This window comes from Cuculus canorus, chromosome W (assembly GCF_017976375.1).
Source record: "Cuculus canorus isolate bCucCan1 chromosome W, bCucCan1.pri, whole genome shotgun sequence".
In the NCBI taxonomy this organism is placed as follows: Eukaryota; Metazoa; Chordata; class Aves; order Cuculiformes; family Cuculidae; genus Cuculus; species Cuculus canorus.
Genome location: NC_071440.1, coordinates 3811417 through 3830535, shown reverse-complemented (window position 1 = coordinate 3830535; position 19119 = coordinate 3811417). Strand labels below are relative to the sequence as shown.

Below are 19119 nucleotides of genomic sequence, written 5' to 3'. Positions count from 1 at the left end.
CTTAAGAGCACAGGAGCAGGCAATTCCAAAGTGTCAGAAGTCAAGCCAGCGGGGCAGAAGGCCAGCTTGGCTGAGCAGGAATCTTCTTCTAGAACTTAGGTGGAAAAGGAAAGTGTGTAGACTTTGGAAGCAAGGACAGGCAACATGGGAGGACTACAAAGATGCATTTCGCTACTATAGGGAGAAAATTTGTGCAGCCAAAGCTCAATTAGAGTTGAAGCTGGCCAGCGCTGTGAAGGACAACAAAAAGGGCTTTTTAAAATATGTTAATAGCAAAAAGAGAATCAGAGATAACATTGGGTGTGTGAGCCAAATGCAGGCAAAGTGCAGGAACAACCACAAAGCCACAGATAAAATGAAAAGAATAAATTATTTCCCGTTACCTCACGATCCGGGGCAACTCCAAAACAGCACCTGGGCAGAGAGAATGCAACAGGGACCACAGGCACAGCGGAGCTTGTTCCTTGCTAGAAAGCGTGAGAGCAAATTGCTGCTTTCTCCCCTATTTATCAGGGTAGAGCAGAGTCTTCTGGATCTTTCTCCCACTACAGCTGGAATCTCTGAGTTTCACAGGCCTATGTTATCTAAACAGAGAGGTTCTACTTGGCAAGCACACAAGGCTAAACAGCAATTAGTACAATATCGGTGTTTTTCTACATCCCAGCTGCAAGGTGACTTGAGGGTGTCCATAGTTCCTCCTTGCCAGTCTTCCGTTATATTTCCACATTGAGCTCTTGCTTGACGGAGTCAGTAACCTCACAGATGGGGATGTAGACAAAGTGGAGGCATTTAATGCCTTTTTCACTCCTGCCTTCAACACCAAAGATGGGCCCTAGGACCCCCGGAGACCTGTGTTGGAAGATTGTGACTAGGGGGATGATAAAATCCCAGGCAACTCTGAACTTGAGACTTGCTGCTCCAGCTGGATGCACATAAGTCTATGGGGCCTGATAGGATTCATCACAGGGTACTGAAAGAGCTGGCCGATGTCATTGCAGGACCTCTCTCCATTATTTTTCAATGGTCTTGGGAGTCTGGAGAGGTCCCAGTTGATGGGAAGCTGGCAAATGTTGTCCCAATTTTCAAGAAGGATAAGAAGGAAACCCCTGGTAATTACAGGCCTGGAAGTCTCACTTCAGTGCCTGACAAAATTGTGGAGCAGGTTATTCTGGGAGTTATTGGCAAACACTTGAGAGACAATGCAGTCATTGATCACAGCCAGCACAAGTTCATGAGGGGAAAATCCCGCTTAACTAAATTTCCTTTTATGACATGGTCACCCATCTAGTTGACCAAGGGAAGCCAGTAGATGTGGGGGGTATTGGACTTCAGCAAAGCTTTTGATACAGTCTCTCACAGTATCCTTCTGGACAAAATATCCAGCACACAGCTATACAAGTCCATAATACATTGGGTGAGCAATTGGCTGATGTGTCAGGCTCAATAAGGTTCCGTCAGGCTGATGGCCAGTCACCAGTGCAGTTCCATAGGGCTCGGTTTTAGGGTCAGTGCTCTTTAATGTTTTATAAACTAGCTGGATGCAGGAATCAAATATTCATTAAGTTTTCCAATGATACTGAACTAGGAGGAGATGTGGACTCACTCGAGAGTAAAGAGGCCTTACAGAGAGATCTTGATAGACTAGAGAGCTGGGCAATCCCGAACCAGATGAAATTTACCAAGAGCAAGTGCTGGATTCTCCACCTGGGATGGAGTAATCCTGGTTATACAAATTGGGGGATGAGAGGCTGGAAAGCAGCCCCGCAGAAAGAGACAGAATCATAGAATGACCTGAGTTGGAAGGGGCCCATGAGGATCATCGAGTCCAACTCCTATCCCTGCATAGGACAACCCCAAAATTTATACCATGTGTCTGAGGGCATTGCCCAAATGCTTCTGGAATATTGTCAGGCTTGGCACCATGACTGCTTCCCTGGGGAGCCTGTTCCAGTGCTCCACCACCCTCTGGGTGAAGAACTTTTTCCTAATATCCAACCTAAACCTCCCCTGGTGCATCTTCCTGCCATTCCCTTGGGTCCTATCAATAGAGTAGATCTGGGTGTTTGGGTTGATGGCAAGTTGAATATGAGTCATCAATGTGCCCTGTCAGCCAAAAGGGTCAACTGTGTCCTGGGGTGCATCAAGCACAGCATGGCCAGTCATTCAGGGGAGGTGACTGTTCCCCTCTACACTGCACTGGTGTCCTCCACCTTGAGCACTGTGCTGTGATGTGAATGGTCGATTACTACTTATGATCAATTATGCTTTTATCTATTTTTGCATGGACATTCAGACAATGTATCATATTGTTGATTACTGCTTCTATAATTACCTACCTCTAAATATAGTAGCATGAACATTTGGAGAATATATCATATTGTGTGCTGACTAGATATGGCCCTATCCTGAGTTACATCTGGAACATTTGGCCAGTGTCTCAGATGGGATTGACAACAGGAACCCAAACAGTCTGCATATTCACACTGACTTGTGCCAGAAGACTTAATGTAAGATGTTTGTTACTAACTATAAAAATGGGAGACTCCTGGGCTGACTTTTGAAGCCTCATCTACGGGTGGACACACCGTGTAGGACCTTTCCCAATTACTGAGAATTTCCAGGGGCCAGCTGCCTTCCCAGCTGAAGTGTGAACCCGTATGATGTTTTCGAGGTGGTAATTGGTGATGCATCCTTTTCTTAATCACTGTGTTGCTGTACAGTAATGAACTGGTGCATCACTGTTCTGTTTACTTTTTCTTCCCAGTTATTGTTTTGTACACAAAATATATCAATTTTTCTATATACATTTAACTGAGAGTCCACTTTTACTTTGAATTTTATCAGTTAGCAACATGCGTGCAGTTTTGGATGCCTCAATATAAGAAGGATATCAGAGTGTGTCTAGAGAAGGGTGACCAAGGTGGTGAAAGGCTTTGAGGGCAAGGCTTACAAGGAGTGGCTGAGGTCACTTGGTTTGTTCAGTTTGGAGAAGAGAAGGCTGAGGGATGAGCTCATCACAGTCTACAACGGCCTCAAGGGGGGCAGCAGAGAGGGAGATGCTGATCTCCTCTCTCTGGTGACCAGTGATAGGACATGAGGAAATGGAATGAAGTTACCTCAGGGGAAGTTCAGATTGGACATTAGGAAAAGGTTCTTCACTGAGAGAGTGGACAGTCACTGAACAGGGTTCCCAGGGAAGTGGTCACAGTTCAAGAAGCATCTGGATGATTGCGACGGGCGAGGGAAGCAAGCAGATGACTCAATGTGAGTGATAAAGCAAGCTTCAACTTTATTGATTACAGTTGCGGTTTATATACCTTTTACTACATTTTGCTTAGTCATTCCCTAAACTTGATTGGTTTGGTTATACATTTCTCAAACAATCATTGGCTACTACTACATTCATTTAATCTTATTCTCTCTAACTTGCGGATACAGCGGGGGGCCCACGATACTCTCCTGCTTCCTTGAAGTTGTTTGTTCGGCATATCTTCTAGGTCCGCCTGACCTTTACTCACTTCCTTATCAGTATGTTTTAACATACCTCTGGTACATCTTCCTTGCAGCTGATAAGTTTCCACTGAGCTACTCATGCTAAACAAAAGCCTCATGATAACTGTGTCTCGCACAGTTTCTCCATAGATCCATGGCCTTGTTCACTTAGCCATTCATGCATCCATTCTCCAACAGTTCCCCCTTTTTCTTTTTGAGCAAGCAAAGCATTTTGATTTTTCATTATATTGCGCATAATACAATTGTAACCTATCTTACATACAACTACGAGCAATAATATCAGCCCAAACCAGCGCAATGCTTCCTTAATTATCGATAGGAGCCAAGGGGATAGGGATCCAAAGATTGATTGTAACCAGCTATCGATTCCCCATCCTTCTTCTTGCGTAAGGCGGTGAAGGCCTTGTTGCAATTCTTTTATTTTAGCATGGATGGATGTAGAATGATCAGAAAAGTTCATGCAACACATACCTTCAAATTCCTCACACCACTGTCCTTGCGCTAAGAGCAAAAAGTCTATAGCAGCTCTATTTTGAAGCATCCGCGTGATGAACACTTTGCACATCTGTAGTAAGCATATCTAAAATATCTGATGTCTTATTTAATTCGTCCTTTGCCCAACACCCCAATTGTTTTGCTAAATTCATTGCCTTATTAGCTGCAGCTCCAGGGAGGACGGTCGCAATTGCTACCTGTTTGAATTTACTCCAAAACGTAGGGTCTCCTAACTGATCGCAGTCTAGTTCATGTACACTGCGTTTTACTCTGCTTGCATTTTCGTTTTGACTCCATTGCATCAGTAGGGATATATTGGGGTGAAATAATGATAACTTTCCCAAATAACAAGGTCCTCCCTGTGGTTTTGCCGGTATACCATTCCAAGCTCTATCCCCGCAAATTAAAAATATACCGGGGGGCAATTTCTTCGGGGCCGTAATGTTGGCACCGTTACATTTGGAGTAAAGCTGGCGATACACTGTTCCTGATTCCAGGGATGAGTCTAGGCTGGCCCAATATTTGCGATTCTTGTTAAAGTTATTTAGGTTCAGTGGCTCAAAACTGAGCCAACCCCCCTGTCTGGCATTGGATAAACTGGCATTTGCACTTCCAAAGAGATCTAATTCCTCTGGGGGAGAATTCAGGGTGGTATTCAAGGACAATATGATATTACATTGGTGGCAGCCATCGTCCTGTGATGGTGTGCTTCCATACATTGACATGTTACAACTTATTCACTGTCCACATAGGGTACTATTACTTATAAGACTACAAAATTCCCCTGGAGACCAAACAGGCAAACCTACCAAACAAGTTCGAAAAGGATTAGTAACCCCTCCTAAGCTAAGGCAAAGCAACGATTGATTAGTTTGGCTTGCTAATGTTACCCAGATGTTATCTCTTGGCTGATTAAAGCGTGTGATTCCTGCTGTGCTGGTTATCACAGCACCAAGCAATATAATACAACTAAACCTCATTTTTCTTCCCCTCTCTTTCTTCTCTTATTTCTTTTAAATCTTACTGTTCCTAATCGTTGCAGTTTTAACTCCTGCAATTTGCTTAAACACTGATCCAATTCTTTGTCAGGATGTTAGTCCCTCAGAAGTCTGGCAGTGCTTTAACGTCCTGTCGATAGCTTTTGAGTATCCTTTCAATTGTGCCAGCAACTCACAGAATCAGCGGCAGCTTTTCCTCTATTCTTCTCTTGTCTTCCTCTGTCAGGATGTTGTGCAACCGTTGCATAGATATTTATTCAAATTTCTGCTTACTCTCTAGCGGTTTCCTGCTGATCAACAGTATTATCAATGTCAGAGCCAGATGGGACTACAGGAGCTACAGCAGCTTTAGTCCAACGGCTGGGAATCCATTTTGGTCCTGTGGGGGTAAGCACACACATATAACCCCTTCCCATATACTTAACTTCTGCTGGCCCCATCCAGGTTCCCGTTGTTAGGTCTCTGTACATAACAAACATTGGTGGATTCTTTTGCTCATCACTATCATGACTATGGATCCATGCTGCTGGTTCTTTCTGATCTCCAAATATACATAGATGGTTTAAAACAAAGAGAGTCTTTGCTAATCGTTCTTGAACATCAAATAGATCCATAAATTTTTGAAGATATTGCTTTAGGGTTTGATGAGCCCTTTCAATAATAGCTTGACCTGTGGGGGAATGTGGAATACCAGTAGAATGCCGTGCTCCCCATGTTTGTAAAAATCGTCGAACCCTCATGCTAGTATATGCTGGGCCATTATCCGTTTTTATCACCTGAGGCATTCCCATGATGGCAAAACATTGTGTTAAATGTCTTATAACATGGAGTGCCTTTTCACCCGTTCGCGCAGAGGCCCATATATATTTGCTATAAGTGTCTATGGTGACATGTACATATTTCCATCTGCCAAATGCAGCAAAATGGTCACGTCCATTTGCCATAATTCTTGAGATCTGAGACCTCTTGGATTTACACCTAACCCTAAACCAGGTCCATGATGACTGCATGTGGGGCAAGCGCGGACAATTCCTTTTGCTTCCTCCATTGTAATGTTGAATTGTCGATGTAGTCCTCGTGCATTTTGGTGAAAGGCATTATGCGCTTCTCGTGCTTTCACAAAATCGCTCAGTGGTGCGGCTATAATTTCCTTCTCCAAGTCCTTCTGCCCACATATGACTTCTAGTATGTACTATGCAAAAAGGGCACGTTCGTTGTCGAATAGCTGATTGTAGTTGTCGAATTAAATCAAACAGCGGTTGATTGTGTATTTCTTTTATCCGAGCATCTTCTACATGATTCGCTATATTGGCAACATACATGGAGTCCGTTACTACATTCAGATCATGATGCATCCACTGAGAAAAGGTCCAGACAACAGCTGTCAGTTCAAGGGTCTGTAAGGAATCCTCTGGAACTGCAGTCAATATTTTATGCTTCCATGTCTTTCCCTCATACCAAGTGGTTGCAGCTCGTCGTGACTTCTTTCCTGCATCAGTATAAACAGTAATTGCATGTTCCAAGGGTCATTCGCTACGATTCGGGCGTTCCACCCAATTATTATTGCTTATCCATTTCAATACAGGCGATTTTAATGATTCAGCTGTGATGGATTACAATAGGAGGACTAGTTCTATTTCCAGTTAAATATAAAAAGTTCAAAAGTTCAACACATAAGTTGCCTTTGCAATTCTTTCACTAGGAGGTAACATTTCTCCTTTTTTTTTTTTTTTTTTTTTTTCCCAGTTTGAGGAGCTTTACTTTTAAAAGGTACTAATTGTGCTATTAGACCAAATGCTTGACACAGAATAACAAAAACATACATGTTGGATGACCATCAAGTCGTCTATGGGCTTTTCTCTGAGTAATGGCTTTTTCAATCTTGCCCAAAGTTTGTTGTGCATCACTCGTAAAAGTACGAGGTGCTGTTAAAGCCATGTCCTCCCTTAAGAAGATCAAATAATGGACTTAGTTCTGCATTTGTTATACCCAAATAAGGTTTAACTTGACTGATTGTTCCTAGGAGCTTTTGTAAATTGTTTTAACTACTATTTGCAATTTGGTTTGCTGGGGTTCAATTGTGGCGTTCAAAATTTTCCACTCAAAATATTTCCAGGTTTGAATTTTTTCCAGGTGCGACTTGAAGGCCTATTTTCTCTAATACAATCTTTGAAATGGTATTAATTGAGTAACACAACTGCTTTGGGTGATATACACAGGTGGGAAAGGAATATAAACCATAGCTTGTATTTGTCCAGTAAAAGCAGAATTAATAACACCAGGTTACACAAAAAGACTTTGCAAAGTGACACTCGAATGACCTACTAACCAAAACACTTAAACCGTTACCAATAGGACCAAAAGCTTGGAGCGCTGGTTTCCTTGGTTCTTTAATGTTAACGGTTTACCCCTGGCTTCTTTTGTCTGTTTTTACCTGTATGGGAGTTCTCAAGGGTGCAAATGCATTAACTTTTCTATTCCTTTGCAGTTTTTTACTCTCAGAGGATACTCCTTTTGGACTCTTAAATCATGTCTTCATTAGTATCTGGCTAAAATTCCCTTTACAATTGTCTGCACTAGGACCCAGCAGTTGCTGATCTGATAAGGGACACTGGAATGCAGAGTGTTCTTCATAAATTGTTAATCCCTTAGAGAGATAAGGACTCCCAAGCTGAAACAAAACAAAAAACCTTACAGGAGTAAGAGGGGGGAGATGGGGGGGGGGGGGGGGAACTCACACGCAGCCACAGGGCTGGTTTTTTTTTGGTTTTTTTTTTTTTTTTCATTTTCTTCTTCTATTTTCTATGTTCTTTTTTTTCTGGTTTTCTATATTTTCTTTTTCCATTTTCTTTTCTGTTTTTCTTTCTGTATTTCCCATTTTCTTTCTTTTTTCTATTTTTTTTTTATTTTTTTTTAATTTTTTTTTTTTTTTCTTTTCCTAGGTATTTTAAAATCTTGTCATCTGCAGCCTTTCACTTCAAAGGTCCCAGGTAAATCTACCTGTTTGCTGGCTTAGCGGACATTTGAGATTGAAAGGTTTCAGAGTTGCATTTTAAAGATTAATCAAAACAGAGGCTCAATATAACCAAAACCCAATTTGCAAGTCTTACAAACGTTTAAAGCGCTTTAAACACACACGCAGAACCACTCTTTTGAGAACTGGATTAGTATACCTATACAACATTGTTTACGACCAATAAGAATAGCACGATGGTATGAATATTTAAACTATACATGGTACCGAACACATACAACACTTACAATATGCTCATATATCATAAGATAAGGTTTGTATCAGTTGTTTAACAGGTAACAGTCCTTGGTTGTTACAGCATTTTCGTGGCATCTTCTTCCTCCTCTGATTCCTCGCTATTATTTTCTGGTGTTGGATTTCAATATCTAACTGTTTTTCTACCTTGTAACGTTTTATACAATTTGTAATCTCTCTCCAAGCTTTCGTTAGTTTCTTTGCAGTTTTATCATCATCTATAAGTGCCTCCCACAGGATGTTCCCAAATTTGCGCCATTCACTTTCCTCAAATATCTCATCCAGATCCTTAAAACATCCCTTAGTTTTTCTAAGGCAATGAGGCCCGTAAGTTGTTTGAGATATTGTGAGTCAAGTCCTCGCTTCTCTAAGAAGCTTTGTAATATTTCATAAGCCACTTCTTTATCCATTTCTGGTCAGAGAAAAAAAAAAACCCTTATAAATTTATAGTCTTACGTGCAGCCCTGTTCCGTCTTTTCTCTCCAAAGCTTTATGATGTCGGGCGGCGGATCCCTTTTGGACGATCCAGGCGTTCGGACTAGAGTGCAACGATCCCTAACGAAATCATAAGCTCTTAGTCTTCGCACTCCGGTCGCTGCATCCCGGCGCTTTTCCCGACTTTTACAAACAATCTCCATAATTTCTCCACTCGTCTATTAAGTCCTTAATCGGACCTACTCCCCGCTTTTCTAAAAAGCGTTGTAAAATTTCAAATGCTACCTCTCTTTCCATTGTGCACTTCTCCGTGACCCTCTTTTGTTATCCAGTCATATAAGATGCAGCCTTTCACTCTGTGCGTCTGGGTAGTCTTCTTACTCGGCCGGCGAACCCCTTCTTTTTTTTTATCCGGGTTCAGGCACGGATCGTAAGTACTGATTCAGTGTTGCCGATCTTCCGCCCTCTGGTCGCTGCTACCAGTGCTTTGCCGAGCTCGCCGTCCGGTGGAAACAGGGATTGGGGGTCCCTGTTCGGGCGCCACTTGCGACGGGCGAGGGAAGCAAGCAGACGACTCAATGTGAGTGATAAAGCAAGCTTCAACTTTATTGATTACAGTTGCGGTTTATATACCTTTTACTACATTTTGCTTAGTCATTCCCTAAACTTGATTGGTTTGGTTATACATTTGTCACAATCATTGGCTACTACTACATTCATTTAATCTTATTCTCTCCTACTTGCAGATACAGTGGGGGGCCCACGATACTCTCCTGCTTCCTTGAAGTTGTTTGTTCGGCATATCTTCTAGGTCCGCCTGACCTTTACTCACTTCCTTATCAGCATGTTTTAACATACCTCTGGTACATCTTCATTGCAGCTGATAAGTTTCCACTGAGATACTCATGCTAAACAAAAGCCTCATGATAACTGTGTCTCGCACAGTTTCTCCATAGATCCATGGCCTTGTTCAGTTAGCCATTCATGCATCCATTCTCCAACAGATGATGGTATCAGTCATATGGTTTAGTTTTAGGTAATCCTGTAAGGAGCAAGGAGTTGGACTTGATGATCCTTATGGGTCCCTTCCAACTTGAGATAGTCTATGATTCTGTGAATAAATTTACAATTTCCTCTCATCCCTAGCTGTTGAAATAAGTATAAATCCTGTCAGTGTGGAATGGTAAAGACTAATCTTGTTGTGATACAGCATGAAGGAAAAAAAAAGAGAAGATACTATAAGAAAGATTTTAAGAAGAGGGAAAAGGAATGAAGCAAGGTCCCTTCAGCTTCTCTGCACAGGGGTTACCAACAGCAGTGCTGAAAGAATATTCCATCAAGTTGGAGTTGCCTAAATGAATACTACAAAGTGCCCAAGCCATATCAAGCTGAAAATGAAAAAAAGTTTCATCTGCCTAGCCTGTGAGGCAGAATGCTAAACACACTGCCACAAAGCTACCATAATTTTACGTAAAGGAAAAAGCATCAGTAACCATTTTCCCCAAACCCAGTAACCAATGAGTAATTTTGCAAGACTCCAGCTTAAAAATACAACTGGTTATTAAGGATTATCCTTGGAGCAGAAGCCCTAGGACTTTTAATACATTCCAAATTGCCTTCCTATTAATTCATGATGGTTTTAATATATGAAGTGGCATATGCTGTAATATAAAATAACCCATTATTTTGATAAAAAGTGGATGTTCCAAATTTGTAACAGAAGTTCAAAGCTATAATAGGAAATATCTATTTACAATGACCTACTATTACTTATTGTCATCAAAAAGTCTTACTTACCATGTGCAAAAGTTCTCCTAAAATGATAGTTGCTCTAACAGATATATGGTCGTCGCTACTTATGACTTCGCTTCAACTAGACCCTTCAAAAAAGTTTAAAAATTATTAATTTAATGTATAACATCTTATTGTAATGTTTATAGAAAAACAGTAGCAAGCATCTATTCAAATTTCAAGTCATTAGTTACCTCTAGAAGTCCATTAGTAATAAAAGCTGAAAGCACTAAAGCCAAATAATTATCCATGAGATCAAGCCTAAGGAGAAAAAAGTATGGAAATGGTTTATAAAGTACATTTCTTATTGTATCTGCAAGAAAACAACAAATATTTTTGTCAACAACAAAAGAAAACTAAAACAATAGTTTAGACTGAGTTTGTGAAATGCTCACCTTGACCTGGCTCGATGTGGTAGTATAATTTTAGCTTCAGCAGCTACAAAGCCATCAGAAAGTCTCCAGCACTCCTGAAACCTGCTTGGATCTATAACAAGAAAATATGGACAATGGTAATTATAACACTGGATTTCATAGTTAATGGTTGTCAGTACATAGATAATAGTTCTTAGTAACTGTTATTTCAGGTTTAAAATTATAGAAAATTTTGTCAGAAGTTATCTCTAACAAGTCATCTAATCCACACTCCAGCACAAAGCAAGGCTAACGTCAAAGCTAGGACAAAGATCTCAACCAAAATAATGACATTTCCAATTCATAAGCACATGAAACTTGTTTAACAGAAAATATCATAGGCACCTAAAATTTTAAACCGTACATCCATATGTTGCAAAGTAGCAAGTTTGTAATAAAGAATTATTTATTTACTTATAAGTGCAGAACAAGGATTAATCTTAATTATACAACTGCATTACAAAACATTTATAACAAGTTTCAAGAAGAGAATTACTGAAACTTGCTCCTTTTGGACTCGTACTTTTGCACTGTGAGACAAAGCAGAAGATACTCTTAGGTTTACAAAGGAGTAATTCTAATGATAAAAGACTAACTACTAAATATATAGACATGAAAACACATACAAGGTCCAACAGAAAAAAAAAATGAGACTAATCCTATATCTTGGGAACCAAGAGTGAGAGGGGAGACAAAGAGATGGTTATAGAACACATTCTAACCTGTCACAGTGAGACAAGTCTCAACTCAATTGCTTCACTCACTATGGGTGGACATGTGTTCAAGTATAGACATTTTCTTACCCTCGGTCAGAAATTGTCGGTGTGCAAGAGTGACCAGCGAGTGAACATCAAGACAATACGCCAGACCACAATGCTTTGTCTGTGAAGCAGTTTGTAGCTAATAACAACATCTCTGTGGTTGATCACCCACCCTATTCGCCAGACCCGGCTCCCTCTTCCCAAAGATCCAGTCGGTGCTCAGAGGCACCCATGTTTTTTTGGTCAAAGATGTGAAAGCAAAAACAACAGAGATCCTCAACAGCCTTTCAGGAAATGATCTGTGGAATTGCTTTGAGCATTGGCAGCATCATATGCTGTGTGGGTCAACTCAGAAGGGAACTGTTTTGAAGGGGATGGTAGTTGCTTTTCTTAATTTGTTAAATAAGAGTTACAAGCATAGCCTTGGGGTTTTTTTTGTGTCAGACCTCGTATACTTGCCCTAGGAAAAGTACAGGTGTGCTGAAGTGCACTGCAGATAGCTAGCAGTTACACAATATATAGAAAAACCCTTTTTCATAACTTCTGTAACATTCATCAAAATTTCTACGTTACTAATGGTTCTAATGCTTCAAAGTCATCTAATTTGTAGTGACATATTTACAGAGCCTTTTGTGTAAATGCTCTGCTACTGCTCTTGTATGAAACATATAACTGATATATAGTAGTAAGGATGTCAGAAGAAATCTAGACTTCTACTAGGCTGATCAATGCTGAACAGTTGAAAGTTTTAAACAGGACTTCAGAACACCCAATTAATTCAGTGATGAAACAGGTAAGACTGACATAATTTACAATACGGAGGGAACAGTGAAGGGTTCTGAAGAGATTGATGACACGGACTCTGATATCTTGGATCGAAGATCTTTATTTCTCTTAGCGAGCTCCTTATATACACAATGTCACGTTGCATCTAAAATTTGGCATCGTTTGATTGGTTACAAACAACTGTTCATATGTATAAGTTTATACTACTGCTGGTTAGTTGCTACTGTCCACGCGCCTGGATCAAATGCTTACTTGGTTAATTAGTTTTGCATATTTTACATGCTTTTCCCCTAAGTTATCATGATTTCTACTTTTCTAGCTTACACCTCCCTCTCAGCTTCTGGGCATACAGCCATAGCTTACTGTTGCTATCAGTTGTTTCCTCTCACTGCACCGTTCATGGTCCTTCAAGGGCATCGTGCCCTTCGTTAATATAAAATGTTTCTACAGAGTTCAAATCTGTAGAAGAGCTTAATAGAAAAAAATTTACATGAACTAAAATACTGAACCAGTAATAAAGCACTTACCCACACTGAGAAGTGCCTCAATAAATTCTTCTGCAACAACAGGGAGAGGAAGGCGAAATATATCATAAAGGACCTCAAGTAGACCTTGCTACCGAAAAAAGAGGCAAAAATTTTATAGATGTACAAAAAACGGTCTTTTTGTTCAGTACTAATATTGCAGTTGGGATTTCTACAGTGTGCTAAAATTGGTGTCTGTGTTTCGGGGTTGCTTTTATGGTAACATGCTTATTTTCATAATCTGAATGAGCCCGGAGAACAGAAGAAGGGAAGTGGCTTGCTTACTTTAGAAGTGTGCCTGATTGACACTACAAATTCTACAGAAGCTCAAGCTACTTGGATTACAGGTTTTTAGAACAATTGGTACTGCTATCATCAACTTCTTCATTTAGTAGACAACTGGGAAGAAACATTTTTATTTATCTCAGAGTCAAAGCTTTAAACTCATAACTGCAGCTACTATGAATTTACTTTGACTTGAGGCCAGAGTAAAAATTAATTTATGCTCTTTTCTTTCTTCCCTTTCCTCCTCTCAGACATACAGGGTGTGATTCCATTCCCATTTTATGTGTAAGGGGCTGAGACAGAAAAAGCAAGGAACTTGCTTAAGATCACAGATATTTTAGAATGGAATCATAGACTTAGACTTGGGGGACAAATAAACTCAAGGCTAGTGGTCTCATAACTGGAGTCTGCATTTAAACCACTAAACTGATAAAAATGTTAAAATTTTAAATTTTAATTAAAACATCCAATATTATTCCAGTATCAGTACTAAATATTTACCACCTATCTGTATTTCCATATTTGGTATACAGAGTACCCCAATAAGAGACTGAATCCCAGAATTTCCAGGTTTGCACAGACTGATAATACCTAGAAAATATTAAATACATAATAATACTCCATCATCAAACAAAAAAAGTGCATTAGACACATTGTTAAATTTGTTAATTTCCAGTTTGAGTGCAAGCACAGATGATAAAAATTATTAATCATAAACATTTTTTACCTTCATAATGTCATCTCCTTTCTAATCGGTGTTTAACAAAGCATTCCAATCACAAAACTTTGTTTCTTCATTAAAAACTATAGCTACTTTTACCCTTTCTACTGTGAACAGTATCCTCAAATTATCTGCAAAACCAACATTTACATAGAAGTGGCAGAAAGAAAAGACAAGATTGTCAATAAAGAATAAATTGTAAATCTGAAACATCTGCAGAACTGTGGGCAGTTTTTCCATCAAAAGCTGTATCTTAAACAAATTATTTTAGTACCTTTAATCTTATGTGAATTCTAAACCGCGAGTTTAAATCTATTTGGAATGATCTTCTCTGTGCATCATTTTTATTCATTTTTTCCCAAAAGACAAATACTCACCTCCAGAATTTTCATAGAATTGTAGAATGGTTTGGGTTGTAAGGGACCTTTAAAGGTCATCCAGTCCACCCCACCCCTGCCACCATGAGCAGGGACATCTTCAACTAGACCAGGTTGCTCAAAGCCCGGTTGAGCCTTTAATGTTTCCAGGGATGGGGCATCTTTAGCCTCTCTGGGCAACCTGTGCCAGTGTTTCACCACCCTCAGCATAAAAAAAATTCTTTCTTCTTTTCAACACAGTTGATTTTACTTTACATAAAATCTCTTATAATTTGGTCTTTTTATGCTATATTTTTACTCAGTTGGCTTAATATTTCAATATTAACAGGGCAAACCCTCAAATTGTTTATAAATGTTACAGAATACCCCCTGAAGCTAATGGTTACACTGAATTTCAGCCACAAATTACATACAATGCAAAAACCTTGCCCATTTCCTTGACCATTTCTCTTCATATATCATAGAATAAATTAAAACTTACAGTAACATACTACTCAGAAAACAAACAGGTTTCTCAAAAATGCAGTTTTAAATGAACAAAAAGAAGCCAGGTTTGCACACCTTTTTCTTATATATTATAAATAAACTCAAACCTTCATTCATTAAAAATTACTAAAAGGTGAAAAATATCACCTACTAATTATTTATTTTCACTAATACAAATTCAACTTTAATGATGTGTTTTATATGAACTTACAGAAAGTCCTCAAGTTTAAAACCTCCATGTCACAAAAATTTATGACAAGCACGTGTGGCCACATATATGTTAATGGCATTTAAATATGTTACTCAGTGTACCTCAGAGGCCTTTTTTCCCCCAAGAACATATAATGGCCTATGGTGGGTTGACCTTGGCTGGATGGCAGGTGCCCACCAAGCTACTCTGTCACTCCCCCCTCCTCAGCTGAACAGGGGAGAGAAAATATAATGAAGGAGGGTCAAGATAAGAACAGGGAGAGATCACTCAGCAATTTTACTGTCGTGGGCAAAACAGACTCAGCCCAGGGAAATTAACTTATTACCAACCAAATCAGAATAGGGCAATGAGAAATAAAACCAAATCTTAAAACACCTTCCCCCCACCCCTCCCTTCTTCCTGCACTCAACTTCACTCCCCATTTCTCTACCTACTCCCCCCGAGCAACTCAGGGGGATGGGGAATGGGGTTGTAGTCAGTCCACACGTTGTCTCTACTGCTCCTTTTTCCTCATGCTCTTCCCCTGCTCCAGCATGGGGTCCCTCCCAGGAGACAGTCCTTCATGAACTTCTCCAATGTGGGTCCTTTCCATGGGGTGCAGACCTTCAGGAACAAACTGCTCCACTGTGGGATCCCCACAGGGTCACAAGTCCTGCCAGCAAACCTGCTCTGGCATGGGCTCTTCTCTCCACAGGAGTCCTGCCAGGAGCCTGCTCCAGAGCGAGCTTCCCATGGGGTCACAGCCTCCTGCAGGTGCATCCACCTGCTCTGGTGTGGTGCCCTCCACAGGCTGCAGTTGGATATCCACTCCACTGTGGACCTCTACGGGCTGCAGGGGAGGGCAATCTGCCTCACCACGGACTCCACCATGGACTTCACCATGGGCTGCACCTGGAGTGCCTCCTTCTTCGTTGACCTTGCGCCTGCAGAGTTGTTTCTCTCACATATTCTCAACTCCTCTTTCCCAGCTGTTCTTGCGCAGTTTTTTTCCCCCCTTCTTAACTATGTTATCACAGAGGCAATACCACCATCACTGATTGGCTCAGCCTTGCCCAGCGGAAAGTCTACCTTGGAGCCAGCTGGCATTGACTCTATCTGGACATAGGGGAAGCTTTTGTCAGCTTCTCACAGAAGTCACCCCTGTAGCTGCCCCACTACTAAAACCTTGCCATGCAAACCCAATAAATGGCCACATCCCAATTGCAATGCAGGAATAGATTTGGGTGCATGCGGTCACTGCTGCATTCCTCAATTTCAATTCTATGGACACGATCACACATGAGGATAAAGGACACGGTAATTAGCTCTAAAGAATAATCCAGTCTGGAGAATAAGAAGAGCAGAATAATAGAACAAAGCAGACAGTACAGGCAGGAAAAAAAACCCATCAAACTAGAAAATGTCCAGAAAGCCATAACAAAAAAAAAAAACCCAAAACACCCTCATGTGTGGTTTTGCTACATGTCCTTTGGGAATCATAGAATCACTAGGTTGGAAGGGACCCACTGGGTCATCAAGTTCAACCATTCCTAACACTCCCTAAACCATGCCCCTCAGCACCTCGTCCACCCGTCCCTTAAACACCTCCAGGGAAGGTGACTCAACCATCTCCCTGGGCAGCCTATTCCAGTGCCCAATGACCCTTTCCGTGAAAATTTTTTTCCTGATGTCCAGTCTGAACCTCCCCTGGCGGAGCTTAAGGCCATTCCCCCTTGTCCTGTCCCCTGTCACTTGGGAGAAAAGGCCAGCACCCTCCTCTCCACAACCTCCTTTCAGGTAGTTGTAGAGAGCAATAAGGTCTCCCCTCAGCCTCCTCTTCTCCAGGTTAAACAACCCCAGCTCTCTCAGCCGCTCCTCAGAAGACTTGTTCTCCAGCCCCCTCACCAGCTTCATTGCTCTTCTCTGGACACACTCTAGAGCCTCAACATCCTTCTTGTGGTGAGGGGTCCAGAAGAGAACACAGTATTCAAGGTGCGGTCTCACCAGTGCCAAGTACAGAGGGAGAATAACCTCCCTGGACCTGCTGGTCACACCGTTTCTGATCCAAGCCAAGATACCGTTGGCCTTCTTGGCCACCTGGGCACACCGCTGGCTCATGTTCAGTCGGCTGTCAACCAACAGCCCTAGGTCCTTCTCTAGGCAGCTTTCTAGCCAGACTTCTCCTAGTCTGTAGCACTGTATAGGGTTGTTATGCTACTAAAGAATGAGCAGTCTCCTAGGTAATAACTTCATATTAGATATTGTAATATTGTAGAGAAAGGATTTAGAAAAATGTCAAAACCTACTTTTTCAGTTTAGAATTGTTTTCTACATGAAAAATCCCAAAATATGTCCAAACTGCAATATATTTTCAACTATAGCACTTCGTAAAAGCAGGTGCTAATGAATCCATTCTGTTGATATCTCTTTGCATAGACAAATAAATTTCTTATTTACAGTGGCAGAACAATCTCAAAGGCAAATTCTTATGATGTGGTGCTATATTCAACATGCTCTCACCCATCAAATGTCAAGTACCACCATCAAGGTACAACTTATATGGTATTCTATTAAAAAAAAAAAAAGTGGTCTTGTCAGTGAGTTCATCAAAGAAAACTATGCCTGAGTCCTCCAATTGAACAATATCAAAACACACCTTAGTACCACTGTAGGAACATACTGACAGAAAACTGACAGATCAAGAGAGACAGATTCTGTGACTAAATTAATTCTTGTACACTAGAAAGTAAAATTCCCCTTCCAGTCATCCAGCTTCAATCAACAGCAACAAAAAAATCTTACATGCCCATGATCGAAATGCTGCCACTATTCCCATTTTACTAGCTAGGAATCGTGCTTCTCTGTCCTCTCTGTCATTAAAATAACAAATGTCACAATACACAGTTAGTTACTGTAAAACAAACAATATTACTAACACAGTAAGTAAAAAGCAGTTAACTGAAATTTTAGATGGGGGACAAAATCCAGAGTAAGAAAAGTCTGTTACATATATATGTGTGTGTATTTATTTTATGCAATGTGTACACACAAAGATTAGAATTTTTTAAGTATTGTTACTTTTCCTTTATCAGCGGAGGCTCCATGTTAGAAGGATCACGTCAAAAGTAAACACCTATACTTGGTTGGATAATTCACTCTGAAGCCTCCACTGACAATAAGACTACAGCAGGGAACACTTGGACTTTAAATAAATGGTCTTTATCCATTTGAGTCTTAGAAACTCTCAAGGATGAGGGCTATAGGACCTTTCTTGGACAGCTTGTTCCAATACTTGACTGGCGTCACAGAATTCATTTTTTTCCCCCTTGATATCAAGTAGGAACGTCTCGTTTCCATTTCTGAGCCTGACCATACAACCATCAAACATAAAGCTAGCTCAAATGCAAACTCCTAACGTGGATGGATAAACCTAGAAAAAAATAAACCTATGCTTGAAGTAAAAACTGATGACTGTGATGATTGTTTTCAGTAAAAAAAAATATAATGGGGGGGGGTAAGGGAAGAAGGGTAAAATTAATTTTACCCTTCTAAGATCTGAAATGCTTAACAATATTTTAAGATGTTGCATTCTAACCTGCTATCATATTCAACTTCAACTAGTTTAATATTAGCTAATTGCTTTTATTTTGTGACTTTGGAAAGAAAATGTTTACTTCCAGCACCATGAACAGAACTGGTAGCATAAGTAGCAGCACAAACACTTACTTGAGCTGTCCTGCTGTGTCTGGATTATGTCTGTAGTGAAAATCTGTGTAAGGAGCTAAAATTCGCTAAACAAAAGAAAGACATGCATTACTTTTACACAAGAAGCGTTAATAGGTCTTGCCTTTTCCTCAGTCCCACTCCTATCAGCCATTCTATTCCTGCTTTCTAAATCATTAAACTCTTCGCCTAAACTGTTGCATTTAAACATTTTGCACTAATACAGTGGGTGAAATCTCAAGTGAAAATTAAACATTTTCATTAGCAATACAATGCTTAACTTCTGTCACTAAACAAGTAAAACTGAACCCACCTCTAACTCTACATCTGCTCACACATACTGTCGGGTCTTT

General features: G+C 40.4%; 1 protein-coding gene across 1 annotated transcript in view; it reads right to left on the bottom strand.

The window, feature by feature from the left end:
* LOC128850190 (rapamycin-insensitive companion of mTOR-like) overlaps positions 1 to 17879 on the bottom strand; it is a 62787-nt gene extending 44908 nt beyond the window's left edge. Inside the window, 7 exon segments of the mRNA XM_054053178.1 lie at positions 10507 to 10572; positions 10575 to 10589; positions 10695 to 10761; positions 10896 to 10986; positions 12988 to 13071; positions 13774 to 13860; positions 17846 to 17879. Of these exon segments, the coding sequence (XP_053909153.1) occupies positions 10507 to 10572; positions 10575 to 10589; positions 10695 to 10761; positions 10896 to 10986; positions 12988 to 13071; positions 13774 to 13860; positions 17846 to 17879 (444 nt within the window).
* Between the last annotated feature and the right edge of the window lie 1240 nt (positions 17880 to 19119).